A 27,663-nucleotide genomic window follows, 5' to 3' on the forward strand; every position below is an offset into this window, starting at 1 on the left:
GAAATCACACCAGGCCGATATGTACTCGCGGGTCCCAATCATACGCGACACGGCAAGCGGATACCCGCTCGCACGCTCTTCCCACACACCCACAAAGACCACACCAGGCTGTTTGTTAATCCTAACGATTTATTCCTGGCGTATTAGCGAACCACTGTTGCGTCAGTAAAGATCGGCGAGGCAGACAAATTATTTCCCGATTGTCTATGCCCGATTTACCTAGTTTGGATGCGATCTAAGCTGCGTTGGTTCTTATACTAAGTCTCACCACTCTCTTTCTCTCCGTCGTTACTCAGTTTAACGTCCCTGTCGGCTTGTCCTTGCTGCACGTCGACACGTCGCACGGACGTTCGCGTGGCTGGATGCCGGAGTTGATCGCATGGGAGCTGATTGGAGAAGACCTCCCCTATGCCTCTCTCACCTCTCTCTTTATTCCCCTCACCTCCCCGGGGGTCCCGCTCCGCTGGCCAATCAAAAGCGCTTCACCTATCCCCTGGCTGGTTTCGGGTGGTTCCAATCTGGTTAGCGCGACGGATTACGTCATCTCATCGATCAGTTGAAGGGGCCCCGTTTTCCCGCCGTGTTTGTGGATTGCGGGTCCCTGCCTGCCTTCCTATCTGCCCCGCCGATCCGTGTGTGTGTGGTGCGTGTCCTAACCGCGGTGACTGGGCAGCCCCGTCGTGACTATGTAATTTTCCACTCGAGTCACGACGCCGCGGTGTGCGTTAGCGTCGGAGGAGACCGTCTAATTCCCTGGCCGCAGGAAACCGTGAAGATTGTCCCTATACGAGGGCTTTCGGGTTGAAACCTGTCAGCCAGAGGATCTCCTCTCACGCTCTATGTGTGGAGAATGCGTGAGTGTGTGTTTAGGTGGGGGGTGGTGAGGGGGAAGCAGCGTCGGCCTCGCTGCTCGGGGCGGCGAGATCGTAGGTGGGGACACCCGCCGATCGGCTCCGTGGTGGTGGCATCACTGCCTCTGCATTAATGGGCTGGGGTCTCACTAACATGGCCACCTCTCCTTCCTTTAGCCTCGATGTATCGATGGTTCTGGCTGTGTGATGGGCTTTGTGTCTCACTGGCGTGACCACCGTTGCGGCGATTCTCTTGCGTGGACGCGCTTGTGTGGGGGCTACTGCCCCCCGATTCCTCTCTGTGAGACATAACTCTCGGCTGGTCCCTTAACCACCTTGCTCATTCAAACATCCTCCTCGTGCCTTCCCTCAAACATTGGTAATAACTACCCGCACGCTACTGTTCAACTCCGTGCTCGCTCTATAAATCGCCTGGCAGCTGGGGGTCGGAGGTCGGAGGGCAGTGGCGTTGCTCGCACACGCGCGGCCGCCATGAGCGGGTGATAACGCTAGTTTAAAGGGGCCGTGGAACAGCTGTTTGCGGTGGGTGTGAGCCCTCACGCAGCACGCGTCTCAACACCGGCCACCCACGTTACGAGCGCACACCCGTGGGGCACTGACTACACACGCTGTGAGCGTACGTACACACAGCACCGACGATCACACGCGACACGGTAAGCGGATAACCGCTCGCACGCTCTTCCCACACACCCGCAAAGACCACACCAGGCTGTTGTTGATCCTAACAATTTATTCCTGGCGTATTAGCGAACCACTGTTGCGTCAGTAGAGATCGGCGAGGCAGACTCACACTATTTCCCGATTGTTTGTGCCAGATTTATCTAGTTTTGATGCGATCTAAGCTGCATTGGTTTTTATACTAAGTCTCACCACTCTCTTTTTCTCTCTCGTTAATCACAGTTTAAACGTCCCTGTCGGCTTGTCCTTGCTGCACGTCGACACGTCGCACGGACGTTCGCGTGGCTGGATGCCGGAGTTGATGGCACGGGAGCTGACTGGAGAAGACCTTCCCTATGCCTCTTTCACCTCTCTCTTTATCCCCCTCACCTCACAGGTGGTCCCGCTCCGCTGGCCAATCAGAGCGCTTCACCTGTCCCCTGGCTGGCTTCGGGCGGTTGGAATCTGGTTAGCGCGACGGATTACGTCGTCTCATCGATCAGTGGGCGGGGCCCCGTCTTCCCGCTGTTCGCTTGTGTATTGCGTCGTCTAGTCGAACAGTGGGCGGGGTCCCGTTTTCCCGCCGTGTTTGTGGATTACGGACCCCTGACTGCCTTCCTATCTGCCCCGCCGATCCGTGTGTGTGTGGTGCGTGTCCTAACCGCGGTGGCTGGGCAGCCCCGTCGTGACCATGTAATTTCCACTCGAGTCACGATGCCGCGGTGTGCGTTAGCGTCGGAGGAGACCGTATAATTCCCTGGCCACAGGAAACCGTGAAGATTGTCCCTATACGAGGGCTCCCGGGTTAAAACCTGTCAGCCAGGGGATCTCCCCTCGCGCTCTATGTGTGGGGGGAATGCATGAGTGTGTGTTTAGGTGGGGGGTGGTGAGGGGGAAGCAGCATCGGCCTCGCTGCTCGGGGCGGCGAGATCGTAGGTGGGGGCACCCGCCGATCGGCTCCGTGGCAGTGGCATCACACTTGCCTCACAGCGCAGTTGGGAGCGCCGCAGCTTGTGTTACACATAGACATGACATTAACTTACTAATCCCCCTAATCTCCCTGCCTAATCTCTCCCCTCAACATAGTGCTAATCTCCTATTAACACTGGTGTTGGGAACATATGCGGGGATGATACTCTTATGCTGCGACGGAAGCTCATTTCATGCTAATCTCTCTCCCTAATCTCTCACTTTCCCTAATCTCCCCATTAACACAACTGACGTGCTTGCGTCCGGGGATTTCCATCCATGCCTTTCCAGCTCAGACTCCATTTGCTTGCCCATCGCCACGTAAATAACATCGTGTTGTAACAGTTCTCTCGCTGGTTCAGCAGTTCCACTGCTGGATTATTTGTTCTGCCTGAGGACGACCGCTTGTGTTGCGATCGAAACGTCGTGATATATATATATTTTTTTCTACGTGACTTTACCGAAAGAACCAAAGCGTATGGATTCCTGCAGTCACGAAGCTTCAAATCAACATTGATACATATTACAACAAATACAGGCTTTTGAATTTGAATAGCCATTGTGAAGATTGTTGTACTGTATTGTATCATATACTGTAGCGGGTTTCACTTGGTTATTAAAAGTTACAACTGTGTTTAGAAATTTAGAATGGCAATTAAATTGTACACTAAGATAAGTAACTTTTACACAGCACTATCGATGCATTGGTAATGGCTATGGAATAATAACGTCCAGTGATATATCACAAGAACTACTGTGATACGTTTGTAGTGAGTCCAACTGAGTCGCAGACGCTATTCTTTAGAGGCAACACATTTATTGTAATACGCATATACAAAGGGGTAACTGCCCCTTTACCAGATACAGCCTAGGGTGGTGACCATCCAGCTAACTACACTATACCTAGGAGTTACAGCTACGAAGGGTTGGACCCTCACTCGGGTCCCCGGCCACGTGTTGATGCCTCATAGGACGTAGAGCTTCCAGATTGTAGACGTAGAGCTTCGAGCTTGTAGAACGAAGCGACCCCGGTCCCTCTCAGGGACCTACCTCATATCCTCCCGGGTCGGGGCTGGCTCCGCCCTCCCCCCCGCCTGCCTTCTCGAGCATTCTAGCTCTCTCTCGATCCCTCTAGAGATCTCTCTCTGGACACGTGATCACCCCTTAGCCCGCTTCTTCTTCTTTAGTGCTGCCTAACGGCGTGTGCGACTTCACGATGATATTGGTCCCAGTCTAGCACGGCGTGTAGAGTTTGTGCTGTTGTTAATTGTAGCCATGTTTTGATGTTACTGAGCCATGTCGTTTTTGGCCGTCCTGGTCGTTTTTTCCCTTCGATTTTTCCTTCCAGGATTTGCTTTAATAGCTGGTATTTGTGGTCGTTTCGGGCAATGTGGCCTAGGTAGTAACACTTCCTGCTAATGATGGTCTTCAGCAGTTGCCTGTCAGTGCCCATATCCTGCAGAACTTGTATATTGGTGGTTTTGGCTGTCCATGGGATTTTCAGCATTCTTCGATACAGCCACATCTCGAAAGCTTCGAGCCTTTTTGTTGCTGTTGTTGTCAGTGTCCACGTCTCTACTCCGTACAGCAAAATTGACCAGATGTAGCATTTCAGTGTGCGCAGTTTCAGTGATGTACTCAAATTGCGGTCTGCAAGGAGTGTTTTCCATTTAATAAATGCTTGCCTTGCTTGTTCAATTCTGCTCTTGATTTCGACTTCATGGTTCAACTGATCGTCAATGATTACACCAAGGTATTTAAATCGGTGTACTTGTTTTAATTTTTCGCTGCCAAGCTTGATTGTTATTTCGCTTATAGTTCGGCTGACCTTCATAACCTTTGTTTTCTTTTTATTAATTCGTAAGCCCCATATTTGACTCTCTGCGGCAACCTCGTCCAAGATTTGTTGTAGGTCTTGTTCCGAATCGGCCAGCAGTGCAGTGTCGTCGGCATACCTGATGTTGTTGATGTATTGTCCATTGACTTTAATACCAATGTTTTTATCTGCTAGTGTTCGATCAAAAATCTGCTCCGAGTAAATGTTGAAAAGACTCGGTGACAGTGGGCAGCCTTGTCGTACACCTTTTTGTATTGGTGTTGGGTCTGTCAATTCGTTGTCATATCGGAGTTGGGCTGTTTGCTTCCAATAAAGAGCAATGATGAAGTCGTTGTCGTTTTTTTCTAGTCCCAGTTGTTTTAATAGAGCTGCTAATCGGTCATGGTCTACTGAGTCAAAGGCTTTCTCGTAATCTATGAAGCAGATGTACACTTCTTTCTAATGTTCGTAGCATCGCTGTAGTAGTATCTGTAGACAGAAGATTGCTTCTCTTGTGCCTAGTCCTTTGCAGAAGCCAAACTGTGTGTTCTTCAATGCATTTTCGCATGTGGAGCGTATGCGCTGTTGGATCACCTTCAGGAAGACTTTCAGCACGTGGCTCATCAAGCTTATCAGTCTGTAGTCCTCGCATTTCCGGCTTGTTGCTTTCTTTGGTATGGCCACAAAGATGGATTGTAGCCAGTCGGATGGAATTTTATTGCCATTGTATATTTGATTGTACCAATTAGTCAGTTGTCGTATGTTATTACTGTCTAATAGTTTGAGCAATTCTACATGGATTGTGTCGGGCCCGCACGCTTTGCCTGACTTAGCTGTTTTGATTGCATGTTCTACTTCTGATGTTAAAATGTGCAGAGCGTCTATAGACATCTGTTGGTCTTTTTCTGCAGGCGTTCTCGCGGCGCCATAGAGCTTGTGTATATAGTTTGTCCAGGTGTCCATTTTTTCTTGTTTATTTAGGATTGGTTGGTTGTTGTCCGCATACAAGGTAGCTGTTGGGGCTGGTCTGTAGATGTTACCAGCTTCTTTGAGCTTCTTGTGCAGAGTAAAATTGTCATGTTTTTTAATTAGTTCTTCAATCTCGGCGCATTGTTCTTCCATCCACTTTTCTTTTGCCTGTCGGATTGCTTCTCTGATCTTCTGTTGCATTTGTTTGTACTTCTCCAAGTTGTTATTTTTGTACATTCTTCGTTTGCTCATTAGATGGAGAATACAATGTGTCATCCATCGTTGTTTCTTTTTCGGTGGCTGATGTCCCAGCATGACTTCTGTTGTTTCTGTGATGCATTGTTTGAACGAGCGCCAGTACTCCTGAACATCTGCTGTTTCTGTTGTTATTGAGCGGATGCTATCGTTGAGATGTTGCTGTACTTGTCTTTTATCGGCGCTGTTCTTCAGTTTCTCCAGGTCTGCTCGTCTCGTCTTTGTACATTGTATTGATCGCAATTTGAGTCTTATTGTAGCTGTTACTGGGTTATGATCTGACGATATATCGGCTCCAGGGTAAGTTTTTGCTGTAATCACACTGGACTTAAACCTGATGTTAATTAGGATATAATCTATTTGGTTCCTGACGATGTTGTTGTCTGAGTCTTGCGGCGAGGTCCACGTGTACAGTCGTCAAGGTGGTAATTGGAACCACGTGTTAGCAATACTGAAACGTTCTTCTTGGCAGAATTGAACCAGTCTGTCGCCTCGTCCATTCCTTGTTCCTAGTCCGTGTTCTCCGACAATGTTCTGCATTCGACCGTGGCCAACCTTGGCGTTGAAGTCGCCGAGGATTATTAGCCCGCTACCTGGGGCCTTCTCTATGTCTACGGGGTCAACCAGAGTGCCATGGCCCGGGGTAACCCTGTACCTGGGCTGACACTCTCCCGCTCCCCCTTGTGAGAGCCCGCACTACACGCTATGCGTGGTGCCCGCGCTATCCCGGCGCTCACCAAGCCCCGCTAGGGCTGGTACTACACCCACCTACGAGGTGTACGCGATGACAGTGCATCGCACGCCGTGCTGTGCTAGAGCCGGCCTCACACAGCAACCCACACAGTGATGTCCGCGACGTGAGTACATTGCACGCCACGGCCCTCCCAGGCCGGCACCATACAGTGGCATCCCCTATGTCACTACATCATCCCCCCCCCCCTCCTTTGTAGCATTCAGCCATCCTGGCTGTCAACTCCCCCTCCAAATGAACAAATTTATTGAAATGCAAGAAAAAAACATAGTGTGCCTCATCTATCACAGAACATTTTATTTACCATCCATGCTAATGGAGATCCACTCACTTGGTCTTCACCGTGGCTGTCCTGCACAAGAATAGCTTCTCTACACATGAACGTTACGATAACCTTGATGGAAAAGAGAAGTTTATTGTTTTAGTTTGTCACTCCATCTTTTACATATTTATTACTGGTACAAATTGGGCTATAAATTTGTTTCCCTGTCATAAAAGCTCGAAAACATGTTTTGCCATCTTCGTTCTCATTCATTCTATTTTCCTGAAGGGAAAACGCTTATTTTTTGAATCCATATTCGATTTCTTTTTTATTTATAAAGTGACTGTCCGTAACTCTCGGTTCACCAACCAGCCAGAAAAACGTTTATTTTTATATACAACCCTGTCTCTCCCCCTCTAATTCGAGCCTTTTATGTAGTGTTTTTAATCTATATTTCTTGCTCTGTCTCTATTTATAGCCGTTTCTCAATTTCTCTGTCCCCTCTCCTCCCTCCACTCTATCTCAACCACTTATTTCCCTCTTAATCTCTCCCTGTTTCTTTCACATATCAATCTCGCTCTCCATATTCACACCTCTCCTTTTCCCATCTCAATCTCTTGCCTATCCGTAATCCTTCCACAGCTCGTTGCTTTCCATTGCTCTCCTCTTTCCGTTGTGCTATCCCCTCTCCGTTTTATGCCCTTTCATTCTCTCCCCGCCTTACCTCCCCCGTATTTGTGAGGGATAGACGGTTGGATGTGACGTCACCACACGTACACTCGGCCGCGTGAGAGCCAGGCCACCCGACAGTCAAATAAAAAGTGTCGAGTATTGTTTCAATAGTGTTCTGAAGGGAGGACATTGAGAAAAAATAATAGAAAGCAGCAAGATTGTGAACGTAAAGGAATTTATATACTTGGGAAGTCTACTGACATGCGACAACAACTGCACTAAAAGCTTAAGAGCGAGGATTTCAAAGGCAAAAGGAGTAATGGCAGGATTCAATAATGTCTGGAAAAGAAAGCAAATCAGCTACAAGACCAAACTGAACATCTTAAGAACATACGTATTTAGTACAGCTTTATATTGATATGAGACTTGGGCATTAAAAAGACTGACAGAGTTAATGTTTTGCTACAAGATACTACATCTAAACTGGACCAAAAGAGTGACCAATGTAGAAGAAAGAAAAATGTTGCACATAGAAGAAGACCTGATACAGGCAGTGATTGGGAAACTGGAACTTTTTGAACACATGGAGGTTGAACAACAGGAATTTCAAAGCCGGGAGAATAAGTTGGCACCCCGTTACCAAGACAAGGAGTGAGGAAGGACTTGCTGTACGAGATTTTGGGAAATACTACCTCGCAGCCATGTTGCATTCCATGAAGCATTGCATCTCGGAGAAGAGAGACAGAGTGTGGAAATCTTGGGAAAAGGCTTCAGTCTCGCCATGGAATCTGGAAGATCTCACTCACTCGCACCCCCATGATAAGTACTTGGGCATAAAGCTGCTAGAGACAGTCAATACTCCCCTGTGGATGTGCAAAAACAGACTTACCCAGATCCCGAGGGAACTCCACTCCTACTCCCCACATTGGAAACAAGAGAATCTGATGGTCTGATTGGAAAGTGGCCCAGACTCATAGAGTAGGGGACCTCCTGGCAGAGATAATGGCCACATTGACACATTCCAATATGATAGATCCAGGTAGAGCCTCCCAAATTCTCAGTTCTATAAATACCTCCAGAATCGGGACGTGATCACCAGAGCCAGAGGAAGAGATCTGATAGCACCCCCTCTTGCAGTGATTGAATGGCTCCAGTCGGATAAATAGAGATACAAACTATCTGAGGTATACTGGCTTCTGCTCTCAGGAACCAATAGTGGACGACCTCAGACCCTAGCACAATGGGCGCAAATAGCGAATCGGTCAATCCCAAACAAGACATGGAACCAGATTTGGAATTCCACATCTCAAGGAGCCAGATCCCTCCCCCTGAGAACTATCCCAGTCAAATTTCTACACGGGGCCGATATGACCAATCAGAGAAGGGCCAAGTTTGGTCCAGCCTCATCTCCGGACTGCCAGCGGAGCCCTCCCGGGTGTAATACACAATTACGAACATGCTTTCTGGTCATGTCCGACTATTGCTGAGTGCTATAGACATATAATGGGGATATTCAATAAGATTAGTAATACATTGTTAAAATAAGTGTAATAACTACCCTGTGGGGCCTAAGAGAAGCGGGACTAACTCTAGATCAGAACGCTTTGTTAAAGACTTTCAAAATAGCGGCCAGGAAATCCATATTGAGTACGTGGAAGAATCACTAACCCCCCTCCCATATTCAATGGCTGTATTCATTAGGCCTAATCTCAACACTGAAGCATCTGAGCTATAAGCCCAGAGACAATGAAGAATAATTCACAGGTACATGGGGGGGGGGTCCATTCCTAAACCTTAGAACAGTCTTAAAAACCTGAGCCCAGAACGGCAATGACCTGGGCAACTCCGCTCTCCCATACCCCCCTCTCTGATGAGTCCAGTTTGCCAGATATCATTGATGCCCCTGGTAATGCCGACCAGAACGCAATGTATGATGTGAGGATATGGGATAAAAACATATTTTACATACATTAAAAAAGTGTGTTGTTCGGAAAAATGGAAGGAACCGGAAAGAGAGGAAGAGCTAACAGAGAATGGCTTGACGACGATGACATAAGAGATTGGTGCCAGGAAGATGTTGCACTACCCGAGCATATTGGCACTACAAACAAGGCAGAGACAAGTATAACCCGTAAAAACAAAGTTCTTCACTATAAATCCTTTATATGCGTGGCGGCTAGAGTCCTCTCGTCCTCTGGCTTGAGATGGCTGCCACCTATGGGTCAGATGATTGCATGGCACCATTAAGCAATTGGTAATTAAATATAATATTTTTGTCCTAAAAAGTGTAAAATTTTGGAAAAAAATTTTCACGATCATTAATTGTCACGCAAAACGAGTTTGTGTGGAAAATGTCAGCTCGATTGGATCACGGGAAGTGGGTTAAAAAACGACCAAAAGATTTGAACGGTCGTAAGCAAGCAAGCAAGCGCGCAAGTGAACTTAATATAAAGGATTTAAAAAGTGGAAACAAGTGAGGAAATGTGCAGTGGACACCTCTACGGGGCTGCCTGGCCCATGGATCGTGATGATTATTGTTTCAGCTCATACCGGCACTTTAACAATGATCACAACCACATATGCAATTAGATAGACCTTTCGCTTGAAACTAGATCAAGCGACACTTTCACAACAAATTTTATTCCCTCAAACGGAACACGTGTAAGTCGTAGCCCTTGTGTCAATCCACTGCTGTATGAGAGCCATGCTACAGTGTGCATGCAGGTCATGATCGGGTTATTTGACCATACATCACAACACTGGGGCACTGTGGGTTGGTGAGGATGTGCAGTATGGGAGCATATAAGTACAGTACAGATTTTGTATTATTTTGATGTACAGCCCTCTGCTGGTGAAGCCGAAGCATTACAGCCTATAACACCTGTTATGGATGGTGATCGCCTACCCCGAGCATTACAATCTCTACCTCAGGTCCGGCTTTAGCTTCTAAGATCGAGTACATTGCGGGTGATATCCCTCCCACGCTGAAGCAGTAGAATAATAACTTAAAATCGTCAGCAGCAGGTATATTTTTTTATTGGCGTAATTTTTGTTTACATTGAGACTATTTTTTTCTGTCAAATGCTGTACAACCAATGTAAAATTAAAGGCGCATCGTGCGTGCATCTGCACACAGATGCACACGTCCTGTATCAATGAAACGTTGTAAATGACATGTTAAACGTGCTCAGTTTAAAGCAGTGCTTCTTTACCTTAGGGTGCGAGACACGGCCAGATAGATTTATTTTAGAAGGTAAACGAAACACAAATTAAGCACGGGCACGTAAGTTTCAACGTACTTTTTTTCATTAAACCCTTATATATTTATCAACATTGTAAAACATTTTTACGATTGTGAACCAAAGGGGCGCAAGGCTGCAGTAAAGGTTTTTGAACTGCTCGTTAAATGAAATGTTTAACCAAGCGCTGATTGCATACCATGTCAACCCATACGGTTTACCCCCTAAAGAGTAACAGGGAATCATCTTCTTGGTTCTTTCGGTAAAGTCACGTAGAAGGGAAGTAATAAAATAATAAAAAAATAAAACATAATAAAACAATTCTCACGACGTTTTATTATGTTTTATTGTTTTATTATGTTTTATTTTTTTATTATTTTATTACTTCCCTTCTACGTGACTTTACCGAAAGAACCAAGAAGATGAATCCCTGCAGTCACGAAAGCTTTAAATCGAAAAGTAACAGGGAAATTGAGTTTTCAGGTCCATACGGCGTGCAGCCGTTTCAATACGGGCGAAAACATTTCTTTTTTTTTATCTGTGTTGCTCTTTTGTGATGGAACTTTGTAGGATAAACGTTGATATTTATAATGGCACGGGGGTGATCAATAAGGTCTGAATTGGTTGGTCTGTAATAAGGTCGGGCACCGATACGGGGTTGCCAGGTGTGCGAGGCATGGCAATGTCACGCTGACATTGCCGGGGGTCAAACCCGGCTCGACCGAGCGCAGCCGGTCTGCAGTCGAAGCCAGACGCCATCTTACGTAGGGAGGGGAATTTGCCCCCACCCACCCAACCCCATTCAAAGTCAATGCATCACGTCATCGAGCGGCGACGGTTAACGTCAAGTGGGCCAAGAGTGGTTCACCGCCCTTACAAAGATGGCCGTCGTGAAGTTTAAAGGGGGCGAGGGGTGTGGTCTGTGTTTGTGTGCAGGCGATTGGTTGGCCATGAGTGGCGGAGAAGCCTAGTTGGGCGGAGCCTCGCTTGCCCCTCAAGCCCCGCCTACTTTAGCCGAGGCCCCGCCCGCTTCTTCAAAGGCTCCGCCCATTTTGCCAAAGGCCCCGCCCACTGCGCCCGAGGCCCCGCCTCCAGATTTAGAATCTTCGCCCGTTCGCGTCGAAGCCAGGCAAGGCTCCCCCGCTTTTACGCCCAACGCGTTCGTTGATAAACTGCGCTTGGCCTTAGAAGGAAAACAAAAAAATATGTATTCAATAGAAGATGGGTCAGGTGACTCTCATGAAATACGACGCTCATACGTTCAACGTGAAGGCCGAATGTGCATTACCCGTGTAAACAAATTAAATTAATCTCTGTACTAGCCTTTGTGGAGTTCTCACCCTGGTGAGAATCCATTTCTGGAATATTCCGAATCTAAATCAATTCAGTATTCTGATAACACAAAACCAGCGTAAAAAGCGACGCCCTCCTACTTTGGGTTGCAACCCCGCCCACTTCGCTATAGCCCCGCCCACTTCGCTATAGCCCCGCCCACTTCGCTATAGCCCCGCCCACTTCGCTATAGCCCCGCCCACTTCGCTATAGCCCCGCCTACTTCGCTATAGCCCCGCCCACTTCGCTATAGCCCCGCCTACCTCGATATAGCCCCGCCCACTTCGCTATAGCCCCGCCCACTTCGCTATAGCCCCGCCCGCTTCGCTATAGCCCCGCCCACGTATCTGTAGCCCCGCCCTACTCCGTCCTAGGCCCCGCCCCTGCGCGTCCTTTCCTCTTCCTCGCCACCACCACCACGTGTTTCTCCCTGCCCCGTTTGGAAGGCACCCTCAGCAACATCAGCAGCCAGGCGCCAATGCTGCTCTCGTCCCTGCGAGCACTGGGGCCCTCGCTCGTGCGGGGCCTCGGGCGAGCCACCCCGGTGAGACGCGGCACGCGATGGGTGATACGGTGGCGATGGGAGGTGATGTTGGTTGGGTAATGACGTGTCTGAGTGGAGGAGGAGGTGGTTGTGGGGGGTGTTTAGGGTTTCATAACAGTGGCCCTGTTGAGTTGGGTAACGACTGAAATGTACAGTAGTACACAGTGAAGAATGCACACTGTGAATAAGTCAACGTACGGCAGCAGCACTACGCAGAATTGTACGTGTAGTCGTGGTAGTTTGATGCAGACGCGCGTTGGCGCATTGGCACGGACATGGCCATGTGCGATTAATGTTCATTTAATTATGATTGAGATCAATGTGCTGGTGCCTAGTGTGGATTGCTACATCGTAGAGCCGTGAGATATGACAGCAGTGGCTGCTGATGATCGCGAATGGTCTCCTTGTTGACGGCCTAGAGCCAGTGGTGGCAATTCCACATTACTCTGACGACGGCCAGCAAATCGTGGTTGAGACTGAGGACGGAGTGACAGCCGAGGGGCAGAACGCGCCCTCTGCGATGGGAGTGGTGACATCAGCTCGGTGGGCAGGAGCCGCGTGGGATAGCGACGGCGTGGGAGAGGCCTTCATCCAGAAGTGTATAGATCGGGCTTAATGCGTATGACGATATGCAGCATTTGTTTTAAGCCTTGCATTTGCAGACCCAGGTCTCCCTTGCGACAGACTCCCTGGTGTTGCTTGTAAATAAAGGGAATCTTTCGTAGCCCACTTGGTCGCTCACGTTTACCAGATAGCAATTTGTCTGAGAAGACCCACTGGGTATCGTACCGGATGTGTGCGTGTGTGTTTGATTCATGTTTTGGAACCTTTATGGTGGGGCAAAGCGTGGGTATTAGCGGGCTTTTGACACTACCCCGGCAACAGTGGGATGGCGGTCATGAACGGCATCAGAAACTTAAACGGATGCCGCGAATAGCTCATGCACGCTGGAGAATTGGTGACACGCCACAGGGGGGGGGGGGGGCATGTGGCGAACGACTTTAAACAACTGAACGCCGGTTGAACAACCCGCTCGCTCTTACTCGTCTCATTCCAGGATCCTCTCTAACATTCACTCCACATCGCCGAAAGCTCTTGATTGGATATCAACAATTAACATTCTCTACAATGACGTTTCTCCAGACGACAGTCATCACAGCCATGCCTCCAATATCTCAAACGTGGGGCCTTTTCGGCTTGCAGTAGTGCCTTAGGCACTGATTTAAACAAATACTTTACCATTAACGTAATCACTTTTGGCTGGTTGCAAGATGATTGTTTTTAGTAGCCTCGTGCTGACACTGACTTTACGATAGATTGGTCCATCCCCACCATAAGAATGTGGAATTTCCACCGCTGGCTATAACGAGGAGATGAATACTCTTCTATGCTCATGAGTGAGGTTGCACTTTTTCCTGAATTGCCGCTAATTCTTCAGGTACACGTACATAGGGGCTTTTTGACCGTACTTCATGGTCTATCCAGCTTGATGGAGAATCTCAACAGGAGATGTATCCTGGTGTTCTGGTGATATGAGCGCTCACCCCTGAGACGGTTTACATGAGGCTGACGGTTCAATACCCGATATTAGCCGGCCGGTAAATGTTGGTAGAGCAATTGCCAATGCGCATTGTAGTCGGGAATGCTGTCCAGTGTCGCGAGGGATTATGGGATCACGGGTTGTCTGCGCAACATCCCCATGCCACTCCGAACTCATCCGTGCGTGAGACTAGCTTTGAAGCTTAATTTCATTAAACCCTCAAACTGTTCATGTGCAGGGCATTCATAGTTTTTGCGTGTGTCGGAAGTGGTGACACGGTGGTTAAGCTTCGTGCTGCGATTTTGAAAATCATGGTTTCCATTTCGGCCGGTTACAGAACAACAGGGTGGTGTGTAAAATTGTCTTGGACCTCCTCCCAGCTGATTATACCTCAAAAATGTGTATCTGTTGTGGTCCATAAGCATCAGCACTGGGGAGAACAAGGACACCCTGAAGGATGGGTTGGGTTGTTTCTCCTGCCACTTAGGTATTTGATGAAGTTGCTTTAGTTTGGCTGTTGTAGCCTCTGGAATTGACAATTCATTATAAGAATCCTAAAGAGGACATCATGCAGTGACCCACAGTTCTTAATTACGTGGGTCATGAAGGTGTTTCTTTTCTTTGTATCCATAAACCTATTACTACAAGTAGTATTATTTACTTGTTCGTGTCAGCGTGTGCATGCACTTGCTTTCAGCCCACCGCATCTCACTCATTGTTTCCCCTGCACAACTATTTTGCTGGAGCGAAAAATAAATGTATGCATTTTTGATAAAAATTTTGAACAAAACTGCACGCACGATTCGGATGTCCGAATATGTATCAGTTCATCGAAGCACAGGAGAGGCAAACAGTTACGTCTAGTGTAACCTAGTATGATCACTTATGTGCGGGTGTGTGGATGCATGCGTATATGATCGTTGTGGGGAGCAGTAGTGTAGCAGTTAGCACACTGCACTACGAGTCTGGCCCCCCAAGTTCGATTCCCGCTCACGGCCAACACCAGTGACAATTATCTGAACCAGTCCTGGGCCTCCCCTAGGTCGACTCGGCCTCAAATTAGTACCTGGTGCGGTGTGTAAACATCGCCGCTAGGGAAACAGGCGTGGTGCTGGCCACCCAACCCCTCGTGCACCGTGCCGGCCTTAATAGGTGCCTCAACAGTCTGCTAAGGCGATACAGGGAATCTTTGTCTTTGTATATCATTGTACGTATGCTTGACTGCTCGTGCGTGCAGAGGACAGGAGGTGGCCAGCCGCTGGGCTGGCATTGGAGGGGCTCCCCTGCATGGAGCCACCAGTGCACACAGTGGGTCCCAGCTTCAGGGCCCATTCCTGCGAGACTCACACACTCCTCCACCAAGGTGAAGCCAGATTCATTCAACACTACAACCGCCTATGCCACGAGGTGGCTGTGATGTCGCCACAGCGCTTGTGCCAGGCTAGGTGCAGTTCAGGCTACGTGAAGTGTCGAAGCCTTGCTCACAGGAGTTCACATGATAGACCCATACACACTCCTCTCATAACCGATCATCCCATCTCCTCTCGCCCGTGCCACACCCATTTCTTTCACTTTATCCATTCCGATAAAACCTGCAGTGTCTGCAACCTTGCCTGCTGGAGGAGCTCATTGATGGAACTGTGTGTTCCTCATACAACATAGCCTTCTTAAACCCAGTGAATTGTAGGTGGCCCAGCATGAATATTTCTGGCTGTAAGCAATATGCCATGCAGCTTCCAAACATTGTTACTCAGCCCATGAACGGATAATTCTGCTCGACTTATTCAGCGTTACACCTCTGCTACCAAGCCAGAGATGGACATGAGCAAACACGTGTGTACAGTAAACCCTCTCTAGCCACGAGGGTTACCTTCTTGAAGACCCTCGCGAATGCAGAATTGGTGAATGCATAAATCTTGTTTAAATGGGGAAAATGGGGTTACGTTCCTGGTACGAGTGAACAAAGGGGGGGGGGAAATGTTAAATGTTTAATAACAATAACGACAATAAAAAATGCATTGTAAAGAACGATGCTTTTTTTGTTGTATTACTTTTAATGATGATTTGACGACGCTGGAGGTGTTGGTGAGTAATTCAGGATGACTCCTCAGGAGATCCAGGCGTTTGATAACAATGCAGTTATAATTTTGCTACTCTGGGTAGCACTAGTCACCACACTTTCCCTGATTACATTCACATTCTTTTTAATAGACCTCACCGGCGACTCGTACCAAAATGTGTAAACGAGTCGACTGCAAGTACATATAAAGTAAAAATCCACAATAGCGAGTTCAAAGCGGGCACTTCCCTGGTGTCGTTGGTCTGGCACGTACACTCGCGAATACTGGAGTCCGGTGGGTCACAAATAGGGAATTAATATGCATACAGTAACTCGCAAATATGCGAAATTCAAGAATCCAGAACTCGCGAATAGTGAGGGTTTACTGTACTTCAACAAAAACATCCGCCATTCGTCACTAAGTGGCGGTGATGTAACCACAACGCTTGGGCCAGGCTATGTGCACGTTAAGGCCACGTGAAGTGTCGAACGCTCGCTGGCAGCAGGTCACGAGACAGACCCAGGTTTTATGGGTCGACTGACTAAGATCACTGGCCGATGTATGCTCATGCACGCATGCATGAGCATACACTCATACATACATGGACATATGCCTTCACATATATACACGGACCCATATGGAAATATTTGGATACACACATGAACACACAGATGCACACGCAAAACAAATAGGAAGGTTCCCCATATAACCTTTATAGACTATTGGGCCGATTGTTGTTAGCGGGCACTTGCACTAGGGAGCCACCTTTGCCAGTGGACTTAGGAGAGGCCCAGAACAAAAGTTGTGACACTACTCACCCTTAATGTTAGCAGTGGCTGGGAATCGAACTCGGGTCGTGTTCGTAACACAGTGTGCCAACCACTGCGCCACCAATCTGGGTTCCCGAGCAGATGCCGACCAGCTCGGAGGTCACGAGCAGCTCTGCGGTGCGGGAGGAGCCCGAGAGCCTGGGCACCATCACCAGGGTGATTGAAGCCATGGGATTCACGGGCCCCCTCAAGTACAGCAAGTGGGTGAGTAGTGGCATGCCGCTCCCTCCTCGTGCCTGTGTCTACGTTGTTGTTGGCAGCCTGTAACCTTCCACTGTTGGGCATAGACCTCCCCCGTTTTCAGGCCCTCTTTGGCTCTGAAGCGATGCTGGGTAAAAAAGCAAGCGTAATTAATAATAAGACGTAAACCATTTTTGAAGAGTAGAGTGGTTGACTGTAGTGTTCAGAAACGGTCAGTTCAGGGTAATGTCTGCTCCTGCATGGTTCGGAGATCTGAACTTAACCAAAGCAATCTAAATATGATCTTGTGGACTTGTGAGTACTAGTGCAGAGGGGATGGTGGGCTTGCCAGAAGGGGAAGAGGTTGTGATGATGGGTGGGGACACGTCTGCTGCGTGCAGGAGGGCAGGCCACGGAGACGGGTATTGGCGTGGCACCCAGAGGTCGAGACCAAGGGGGAGACGATGGTGTTCTTGAGACTCTAAGGGCAGACTGTAAATATCCGGTGTCGACTATACAAATCTAGGTTCTAACAGATGGGAGGAAGCGATCACCAAGGGGTGATGGCATCAACAGCATTGAAATGATGAGCTCTTGACCTTCGCTGATCTTGAGTTCTAATTAAATGGGTGATTTTTCTCTTTTTCCTATCAGAAAATAAAGATCGCCGGTTTACGGATGTACACGTGCTGCGTTGAGCGGATCGACTATGAAGAATTCTTTGAGAGTACGGTTGGACAGTGTAGCTAGATGCTACTTCCACTAACATTCACACAAGACCAAAGTTTTCCCCCCTGTTTATCACTACCAGCTGGCTTGAGGTCTTCCCCTTGTTAAACAGTTGATGTGCGCTTGGAGGCCCACTCTTACAGTCTCATCACCACTGTCTGGCTTTAGAGCTTACCCTTGGTTATAATTGTAATAGGATTTTTTCTTCCAAGGAAAACATAACTCAATCTCAAGACTTGTTTTCAGGAGAGTCCTGCATTTGGATGCCAGGCCACTGTCACTAATGGGTGTTTTGTCTTCGTGTGGGAGAAAACCCCACGCTTATGGGGAGGTAACATCCAGCACTGCCATCTTCCAGCCACTTCACCGGCCATGAGAACCGCTGTTTTAATACTACCTTTACATCTATTGAGAAAGCTTATACTACAGTCAGACTTTTACAAAGAAACTCAAAATTAGGTGGCCTTTGAATACAGGTACATGTGGAATTTCATGGCAGGATAGGGTAAGCAACATGGAAATTCAGAATAAACCATGGCATGAGAACACTAAATATAACGAGGAAGGGGAGGTCTGCAGGGCAGAGGAGTGCCTGTCACTGAGGCGGGCTTTGGAGTGTCACTCAGAGGGTTTGGCAACCCAGAGCAGGGTAAGGCCTAAAGCCTGGTGGCAGTGATGATGAGTCTGCAAAGACTCACCATGGCAGTAACTTTGCAACAACTACAGAACCTTTCAGAAGATCCTTTACAAAATTCCCTCATTATTCCCGAGCTTTCTCATCATTATTCACGAACTTGCTTTCCACGAATCGCATCTGGAACTCTACGTGACTGTATCGAGAGAACGAAAGTGATGAGATAAAGTGATGATAATGCTATTGTACAGTATCATAATTTAAGGTAAGTTCATTTATAAAGTATTATTTAATACTTAAATTGTTTTTTATTTACTTTATGTTTATAACCAATTTTAGTGTTATGATAATTTTCATGTATTTAATATATTATTAATGTTTTTATTTAAGGTAATTAATTAAAGCAATAGGTTTTCATAGTCCAATATGTGTGAAATTTGCTATTCACGACCAAAAGGTTCTTTAGTGACGGACCCGTGGTGGCCTCAGTCACAATGGAGGTGGTAATATCCTGAGTGATGTTTCTTGCGTTGTATGCAGATACGTTATGCTGTGGTGGCATAGCGGGAGAGGACGATAAATTTGACATCTGTCTGCCACTCTCGTTGCAGGGTGCAGTCTGCCTGACACTCTGAACTCATGGTTTTTGGTGACCCAGCTGCATGTGTGGTGAGAATTACCGAGAGGATATACATGAATGTTCTTTCATCTTTTATTTACAATGAATAAACATTGTTATCAGAATTTGTAACCCAGCAGCACGTGCGGTGCTAGTCTCACCCCCTGTGCGAGCCGTGACGTTCTTAATAGATACTCGCTACCACCACTTGCCCTGACACACTAACATCACTTGCCTCAATAGTCTATACAGATTACACTGTGATCTTTGTATGTATGTATGTGTAAGTGTATGTGTTTATATAAATGTGAATGTTTACATTTTGTGTGTGTATACTCTGTGTGTCGCGTTTAGCACGCTGCACTATGAACCTGGCGACACGAGTTCAATTCCTTCTCATGGCCACCACCAGTGACGATTATCTGAACTGGTCCTGGGCCTCTCCTAGGTCGACTCAGCCTCAAATGAGTACCTGTGTAAACATCGCCACTAGGGAAACAAAGGCGGCCGGGCATGGTGCTGGCCACCCACCCCTTTGTGTGTCAGCCTTCATAGGTGCTTGCTAACAGCACTTGCTCCTATAGTCTGTTAAGGTTATACAGGGGATCTCTTTGTATGTGTGCATATTTGCACGTGTACATGTATATGACTTGCACATTGCTGGTCCTACCACATTCTCCCACACTTGTGCCGTAACCAGCGTTAATAGGCACTCGCCGACAGCGCTTAACATGCGGGCTCGGGTGTGCGTGGTTGCCGTGTGCGTTCTGCCAGGATGTGCCTGGTGCGCTTGAAGCAGGAGGGCCGGGAGGGAAAGTACATGTGCAAGTTCGTCGTTTACTCCATGTGGGAGGATGTGGACCAGAGAGGCAAGGTCATGGGGGTAGGTGGAACGCGTGCATTGCCCCGCTGCTGAGCCAGGCATTTGTACCGCACGGAGCCCCGGGGAGTAACTTGCTCCTGTAATCAGATTCCCCAAGCCAGCTGCTGGCAATCACGTGTTATTAATTACTCGGTGTCCATCCCACATTTTACTGGGTGGTGCTGTGGCTGGATAATTGAAGATTAAGGAACATTACAAAATACATTCTTTAAAGTCAATTTATATTAGCGTCGCCTTGTTGTGTATAGCCGCAGTATCCAACCATTCCTTCAATCTCTCGCTGCCACTGCTGCTACTATGAAGAAAAGCAGTGATCTTGACATATGTGTTGAGTTTAGTTTTCCATGCTTGTGCAAAACTGCCAGTGCATTGTCACCATATTTTGTGTAAGATGGGCCCTTAAAGGTTGTTTAGGCCACACGGCGAAGCGGTGGTGATCGCCTTGGTTCAATGTTGTGTGGGCACAGGTGGACCCCGTGATGCTCAAGAAGTGCTTGAGAACGATGACAGAAAACTTCTACGCCGCCATCTTTGGCTACGATGAGGTCGGTGCCGCTACTGCTGCATACGTTTTTGCTGTTGTGCCATCTGGCTCCCCTGACGTGTGTGTCCGGGTTGTGCCGTGCGTTGTCCAGCTTACCTTTTTCTCTCTCTTGCACTTGTATTGTTTGTTGTTATAACTTGCTGACCCGTTCCTACTGGACATCTGTGAAAAAAGAGCTTAATAGCTCATTGGATTCCTCCGGTCTAAATAAAGATTCTGATTCTGAGTGTGATTCGGCTAATCGGTGTGCGGTGACGCGTGCACGCGCCTCGCCCCAGGGGATCCTGTCGGACGACACGGTGCTGGCGGCAGCGCTGTGGAGGAACTTGCTGAACCGCGAGGGCGACGACCCTCGCCTGTTGGCCATGCTGGTGGAGTACGTGCGCAAACAGGTGACGCACGCACGCACAGCCAACTACCCAGCCAGCTACTCGCAGCCACACAGCCACCCATGCGACCCAACACTCACACCACAGCCAGCCAGCCACCAAAACTTATCCACCTACCCAACAAATGAACCAGCCACCCACACATCCAGCCACTTACCCACCCAGCCACCCACCCTTGTATTAATTGATGTATCGATGTGTCATAGCATGGCTACTGCCTACCTATCCACCGACGCTCACATGAGTCTAAGTTGGGCATTACTAAGAATGTACAATACTACCATGGAATGATGCAATCGTATATAAGTATGCCGATACCCCATTTCCACTTTTCGACTGGTGTGTCCCAGCTGACCCAGCACGGGGAGGCCTTCATGGTACAGGTGGTGGGAGTTTCCACTGGCTATTTGCCACAAAGTGCCGGAACCAAATCAACTACACTGGCCTCACAAGACATTTAATCTTAAACTAAACATGTTTTATTTTACCAGGCAAGCCCCAATCAACTATATATAGCCCTTTTTCAAAAGCGACTTGGCCACAAATGATATGGCTTATCACGTGGAAATATATAACAGCCAAATACTCAAAAATGCATTTTGATTCTAAGTGGGGAGGGAAAAACCCGAGGACCTGGAGAAAAATCCACACGACCACGGGAAGAACATGCAAACTCCAAATATACAGGCGTCAGTCGGGATTGAACCCACAACCTCCTGTACTCCAGGCAAGGTAGTTAACATCTTGCCACCATGGTACCCCTGAATCTGGCACGGGGCCAGGCATGGCGGTGGAGGACTAATGGATACTGATTACGTGTGACGTCAGTGACGTGCTGTCAACATGGCTCAGGTTATTCAGTGGAAAAGCAACCTAGCACCTACTCAGCCATTTAGAGCTGGCTCAGCACTGCCCCAGCTCGGCTTAGTTGTGCAGTGGAAAAGAGGTATTAGGCCTAACTTTAGCAAAGTGACTGCAGAACGTTTTCTGCAGTACTGAAACAGACGATCCTTGGCTTTTCGCCCTGACCTCACGCTACTGGCACCGCGTGTCCCCTCTCATCCCCGCAGATGCAGTACCTGGATACCCTCAACGGGGACGACCTCCTCCTAACGGGCGACGTCAAGTGGAGGCCGCTCGTGGAAGAGAACCCACAGAGCATCCTCAAGGCCGAGGCTCCAGCATACAATGACGCGGGCCTCTGAGGGCAACTGCTCCAGTACCTCCACCCTTTCAGAATTCTGACCTGATTCCACCCCCCACCCTCTTGTTCACCTCGGCTCACACCTCTTGCTTCATCTCTACGTGTCTGTATTTAATCTCTCCACACCCTGTATACCCCTCTCCGTCCTCCACCTCCTCTACTCCTAGTTTATCCTTCACCTTCCATTTTCTCCTCCACCTCCCCTCATGCCCTGTTGTTCACCACCTCCCTTTCCCCATCTCCACCCTTTCCACCATCTTCTCCCCCTTACCACACCACCCCTTCAGCACCAAACCCCATCCTCTCCCCCCTCACACCACCTGCCCTCCACTGCCTCTTGTTCCTCGGTCACCCCCACTGAGTTGAAGCAGGCACAACTTAAACATTGTGTGTATGTTTGTATGTATGTCTTTGTGTGTAAGTGTATGTTGGTTTGTGTATAGCTGTGCAAGAATGGAGAGTCGTGGTGCATCGTGTAGCGCCACGGTACTACAATTACAGCAAAACCTGGGTTCGATTCCCGGCCACGTTGCACAACTTTGGTGGCACATGGTGATGCAACTTGTCCAGGGCCCTCACCTCTAGGTTGACTCAGCCTGAAATAGCAACCTATTACAGTGTGTAAACATCAGATAGACGTAGCTGGGTGTGGTGCTGGCCACGCCACCCCCTTTATGTGCATGTCATCCTGAGTAGACTTGTACCAAGAGCACCTGCGATCAACGTGGCTAAATGGAGGATCATTGTGTCATATGTTCGTAGTGTTAGGCAATAACGCATTGCTGGAAGCAGCTTACCAACAGTGGATACCAGTCATCCCATATATTCCTTTGTCAGTGTATGATCAGATTATCTTCACTTGGCATGTACCGGTTTGTAACTTTTTACGATAATGTCAATATATTGTAAACACTGACTGTTTCAAAAAAAAACTGGAGCGGAAAATGGTATCGACAAGTTGGATCATTGTGAGGACAGTGGCAGCCAATGCAAACTGATCATGGTATGCAGCCTTCGGTCGTTGCATAGTGACGTTATTTTTTAGGTTAAATCATCACCAATAGCGGTGGCTATGATCAATCCACTGCTGGATAAAGGCAATCAGAACTGTCACCATCCCGCTTGCGTTTGGTCTCTAATCCACCTGCTGCTCTTTATGTCCCCATCGGTGTAATCCCAAGGATGACGTTTCACTGCTCCATGCCAGGTGCTTCGGGAGCTGCACCGAGCCAGCTCACTTTCTCCCTTGATGTATATCAGGGGGAAAAGTGAGCTGCCCAATGCGGAAGCTGCCAATTTGCTTTAAAGTCCACCTCCCCCCACCTCTGTATATATGGGCACACCGCAGGCAATCGGCAGGTCGCGTGTGGTGGGGTAAAGTGGTACTTTTCATCATCGACATCATCAACCACAATCTCATCGAAGATGTCTGGCCAGTGTGGAAGAGTAAACCAAACACCCCTTCCGCAGTGGCTCTTCAAGATCTCCCTCTTGCCGAGGCTCTTGCGCCATAATTGGCGCCATCAAGCAATATCAATGCTGCACACCTTTACCTTTCACTCACTGCGTTATACGTGTTATTTACACGCGCAAGGCAGCACAGGATGAATGCGTGCGTGCGTGTGTATGTCCGTTGTCGTGTGCTGTATTTAGGGAAGGAGCAAGCATGAGGGATGGTCAGGATGTCTTCAGAGGGGATGTCAAAATGTGCACAGTCATAACCCCCTGGATCACTGCACTTTGTAGTATTGCTGTCAGATTTGATGACGTAATATTCCATGACTCTGTTAGTTCAGCAGCAGATCTCTCGAACATAAGTTGTTTTCCCGGTCAGGGTTAATCCATTGCTGCCATCGTAGGTGCTGGGGTCGGGGGCCGCGGTGGAGGGGAGCTAACTCATCCCTGTCAGGATGATTAAATTGCTGCCACTGCATCGAAGGATGAGCATCGTCTCAACCCATCTACGGAGGAAGACACTTTCACTTTTTTGCACAATTTTGTACGATCACTAAATATAACCCGTGCTTTTAATTTTTCACTTAAGCCAAACATTTAGTGGTACTTGGCTTCCTCAGTGCTCTCTAAAAGGCCCGACATTTTTACACACAATGTCATTTGACCCTTTTAGCCACTTATATAGACTTAGTGCAAGACTCCCTATTAATGCCGGCATGGCACAAAATAAGCTGTAATGGCCAGCACCGTTTCCACCTGGCCACCTTTGTGTCCACTGTACTTGTGCTGACATCGCAAATGGGTACTAATGTCTGGTGGAGTCAACCTCGTGGTGGCCAGGACAAGTTCACACAGCACTTAAGCATGTACACAAAAAAATACCCTGTTATATTTACATAAGCTGCAGTAAAAATATATTTTATGATGTATGCGTATAATTCCCAATTTTAATGAGTTGCAGGTGGCTTTAGGTATGTAAAGGGGTGTAGAATTGAGAAATTGGTTTAACTGTCATCATAGGCGTACTCATTTTTGTTGGTTTTAATTACTAAATGCTATTTTCCTATCAGTGAACGTTAAACAAGTCATGACATAAACACATAAACCAAATTTTCGCATTTGGAAGTTATGTACAAGTCACATTTATGTACCGTTTACGTTCAAGTCACTTTCTTGAGAGCGGTCAACTAAACCGCGAACCTCCACAACAAGCAGAGAATGCTGGCGTCGTCATGTCCTCTCCCGAAATAGAGGGGACATGACCCCAGCTGTCAACGGGACACCAAGTCGATGGTTCAAATCCCAGAGTCCAGCATTTACTCCGGAATACTTCTGGGGTGGATAAACATTAGTACCGCATTGTGTCGATGCCCGGCCAAAGGAATGTGGAAATATTGTCATCGCTGGTTCAGAGGTGCCAGATCGGTTTCCTAGATCCTCGACACCAGACAATGATGGGTATCGCCTGGGTGGTTAAATATCGGGCGGGCAAAATGTGCCAAGGATACAGTATTCACGTGGCTTTTTTTCCGCAAGATCCCAACGTATTCGCGTTTCCTTGTGCACCGACACGGTTATGACAGTGGTGCGTTATGTGCGGCGTGTTTTTTTTAGGTTTATCGGGTGAGCTCGAGCCTAGGCTCTCGATCGGTCTCTTGTGGTGGTTTCTGAGTGCGCATGTATTTTTCGAAAGCCACTGTGATGCGCGTCGCCGCGCGTTCTTTTGAGGTTTGTACAGCTTTGCAAAATAAAACTTTTCCCCGGATGTTTTTTTCTTTCCCCAATTCACATTTTTGGTGGTGTAAATGTTCCTGGATTAGTCTGTCTCGCTTTGTATGGGCATGGAGTCGATCGGTAACCTCGTCTGTTTGCTCTTGTTGATGTGAGCCCACTGGCTGGAGTCCACACGAGCCTGGCGTGTATATGAAATGGTGCCAGAAAATGATCGAGTCGGGCAGTAGCCTTACAATGTGGTCCAAAGTCTGAAGTATAGATTCACGTGAGACCCATAGACTTAAGAGACTTAACATAAACACACCTAAGACGTGCATAGAGAACCATACAGATACAACAAACTTGAGCGAAGGGGGCAGTGGTATAAGTGGCCCATTGAGATTGATGGCTGCAGTCGCACTGTGCGAGATCCGCTCTTGTTGATTGTTCTGTAAAAAAAACAAGCGTACAATGTCAAAGTGATATTTACGAAGAAAAAGCCCCGTGGCATCACAAGACTTTTGAGGGTCCTGCTTCAAATATTTGACACATCGTTTTTGTTGTAGAATATGTTATGTGCTGCAGAGGGGAAGTAAAAACAACTATACAGATATGCAAGCACCCTACATGCTGTGATAACATGTACTGTCCTATTTATAGCACTGAAGGATGGCGGGAGGCAAAGGTAATTGTCTCAAGATGTCACCTGCTTCTAAATCTAGGTAAATTTATGCGTTATTTAAAGCCAGCAATGCTGTCACAGCCAATGAGCACTGCTAATCTCCAATTACAACGCTAAGCCAGTGGTGTAAACGCCACGTTCCTATGGCAACCGCACATCTCCACAGACAAAAAGACTTCCTGCAAAGCGACCCTCCATTTATCAGTCCCAAGGGGTTGATGGCTTGGGCCCTACGACCCAAGGACTTCACCCCGCGACTTCAGGGTCGGTTCGAGATGCTCGCCACGAGAGGGCGATCGTGGCTTGTGTTAATGCTCATTGAGGTCACCTGTAAGCTTCTTTGCAAAACACCCGAGTTCAAGAAAATGTCCGGACACAAAGTAGAAATACATTTAATTCCATCTGCCTATCATGGGACTCCTGAAGTTATGTTTACCAGCAACATTTGTATCACCAGCAAAACCCTGAGGCCGGTTGTTACTTTTAGGCTCATCAGCAGTGGAACCTGTTAAACAAAATGCATGCTCCTGTGCTGCTTTGTGTCATTGGCAAAAATCTCCCTTGATTGTACCGTGATGCCAATTTTTTCCAAAATCAGTACATTTGTACAAATCCTCAAGAAATATCTGAAAAGTGTTCAGAGAAGCATGCTTGGAATGTGTCATATAGTGACACATACGAAGATGAACACATGGATTGGAGTACATAAGCAAGTTAGAGACATCGCTGGAGGGGATGATGGTGGATGGTGGAGACTAATGACGCAGTGGCAGCCAAAGGGCGAAACACAATCAAAGGCACGTATACCATGGAGACGGAGCAATGAAATCCGCTGAGTGTGTAGGTGCTAGACGGAGTGTAGTATCACATACTAGATGGTGACGATTTGGCGAGGCCTTTATCCAACAGTGGATTGATCATGGCTGATGATGATTAACATGACTAAATAGCTCGCCTGGTTAAATGTTGGTGGAAAACATTGGCCCCGTCAGCGCATGGACTGATGGACTGCAATGATGTTTAACGTGTAAGAGATGGAGAGGTTCCTCCAGCTGTTGGACCGTGTTGTGCGCACTGCTCGTGTTTTCCACATCGGTTTTCAGACCATGTGCTTGAATCCACGGGGAGGCTCCGAGGCGCCTCTCTTAGCCAATCGCATTGGCATATACACTCCGCATGGCATACAGGAGATCGCCTGTCGGGATCGAATTTCCTTGTTCTCGCTGTGGTCGCGTGCAGGATTTTTCTCCGAGTCTTCCCGGTTTTCCCTCCACATTTAGAATCATGCGCTAAGAGTATTTGGCTGCTATGAATGTACACAAGCTAATTCGTTGATGGCCAGATCGCTTCTGAAAAATAGCAATATAGCTCAATGGGACTTACCTGGTCGTAGTTTAGTTTGTAGTATTCACATTGTGCACTGCATGCCTCTGATTGGCCAACAACCTGGAGGTAATTTCTGAGAATGTCCAGCCACCTGTCATGGGTTCTCACGATCGTTATCGTTTCGAGGTAGCTGCTGTTCGGGTAAATCTGTAAATCTTCCCAGGGCAATCAAAGTCCCGTGTGTTGTCAGTTGCGCAACAATGCACCGCTCACTCAAGGCGATGCATCTGCACGTAGTTCTCCCCTCTTTCGGTATTGCTGCATTCTTCTGTCTGCCTTAATAGGTTCCCGTTTTTTGTGTGCCTCTGAGGTGGCAACTCCGCTGTCTCCCCCCACCCCGTGCGATATATATTGAAATATCCGATTGTATTTATGAATACAAACCTATTACTCCCGGCACATTCACACGTTATTACTCACCCCTTCACATCATGGACGTCGGTGCATCTGGGTAGTGTTAATGACAGCAAGGCATAC

The 27,663-nt window shown here is 47.8% G+C and overlaps 1 protein-coding gene across 1 annotated transcript; it reads left to right on the forward strand.

Moving 5' to 3' along the window:
• The first annotated feature begins 12,167 nt into the window (after positions 1 to 12,167).
• On the forward strand, positions 12,168 to 25,170 carry LOC133344303 (ubiquinol-cytochrome-c reductase complex assembly factor 1). The gene is made up of 9 exons (XM_061554405.1): positions 12,168 to 12,338; positions 15,116 to 15,241; positions 16,850 to 16,972; positions 17,603 to 17,675; positions 18,923 to 18,980; positions 19,705 to 19,813; positions 20,281 to 20,358; positions 20,636 to 20,749; positions 21,817 to 25,170. Exons 1-9 carry the CDS (start codon positions 12,273 to 12,275, stop codon positions 21,949 to 21,951), a joined length of 882 nt encoding a protein of 293 aa, XP_061410389.1. The 5' UTR covers positions 12,168 to 12,272; the 3' UTR covers positions 21,952 to 25,170.
• The last annotated feature ends 2,493 nt before the right edge of the window (positions 25,171 to 27,663 follow it).

Source organism: Lethenteron reissneri, chromosome 19, assembly GCF_015708825.2.
Source record: "Lethenteron reissneri isolate LAM-NWPU_2019-01 chromosome 19, ASM1570882v1, whole genome shotgun sequence".
In the NCBI taxonomy this organism is placed as follows: domain Eukaryota; kingdom Metazoa; phylum Chordata; class Hyperoartia; order Petromyzontiformes; family Petromyzontidae; genus Lethenteron; species Lethenteron reissneri.

What these genes read in the sequence shown, in the direction of transcription:
- LOC133344303 (XM_061554405.1), top strand. Translation starts at nt 12,273, where the DNA reads ATGCTGCTCTCGTCCCTGCGAGCACTGGGGCCCTCGCTCGTGCGGGGC. An exon ending in GTGACCCAGCTGCATGTGTG is followed by an intron (nt 18,981 to 19,704) that starts GTGAGAATTACC and finishes GCGTTCTGCCAG; the next exon opens with GATGTGCCTGGTGCGCTTGA. An exon ending in AGAGAGGCAAGGTCATGGGG is followed by an intron (nt 19,814 to 20,280) that starts GTAGGTGGAACG and finishes GTGTGGGCACAG; the next exon opens with GTGGACCCCGTGATGCTCAA.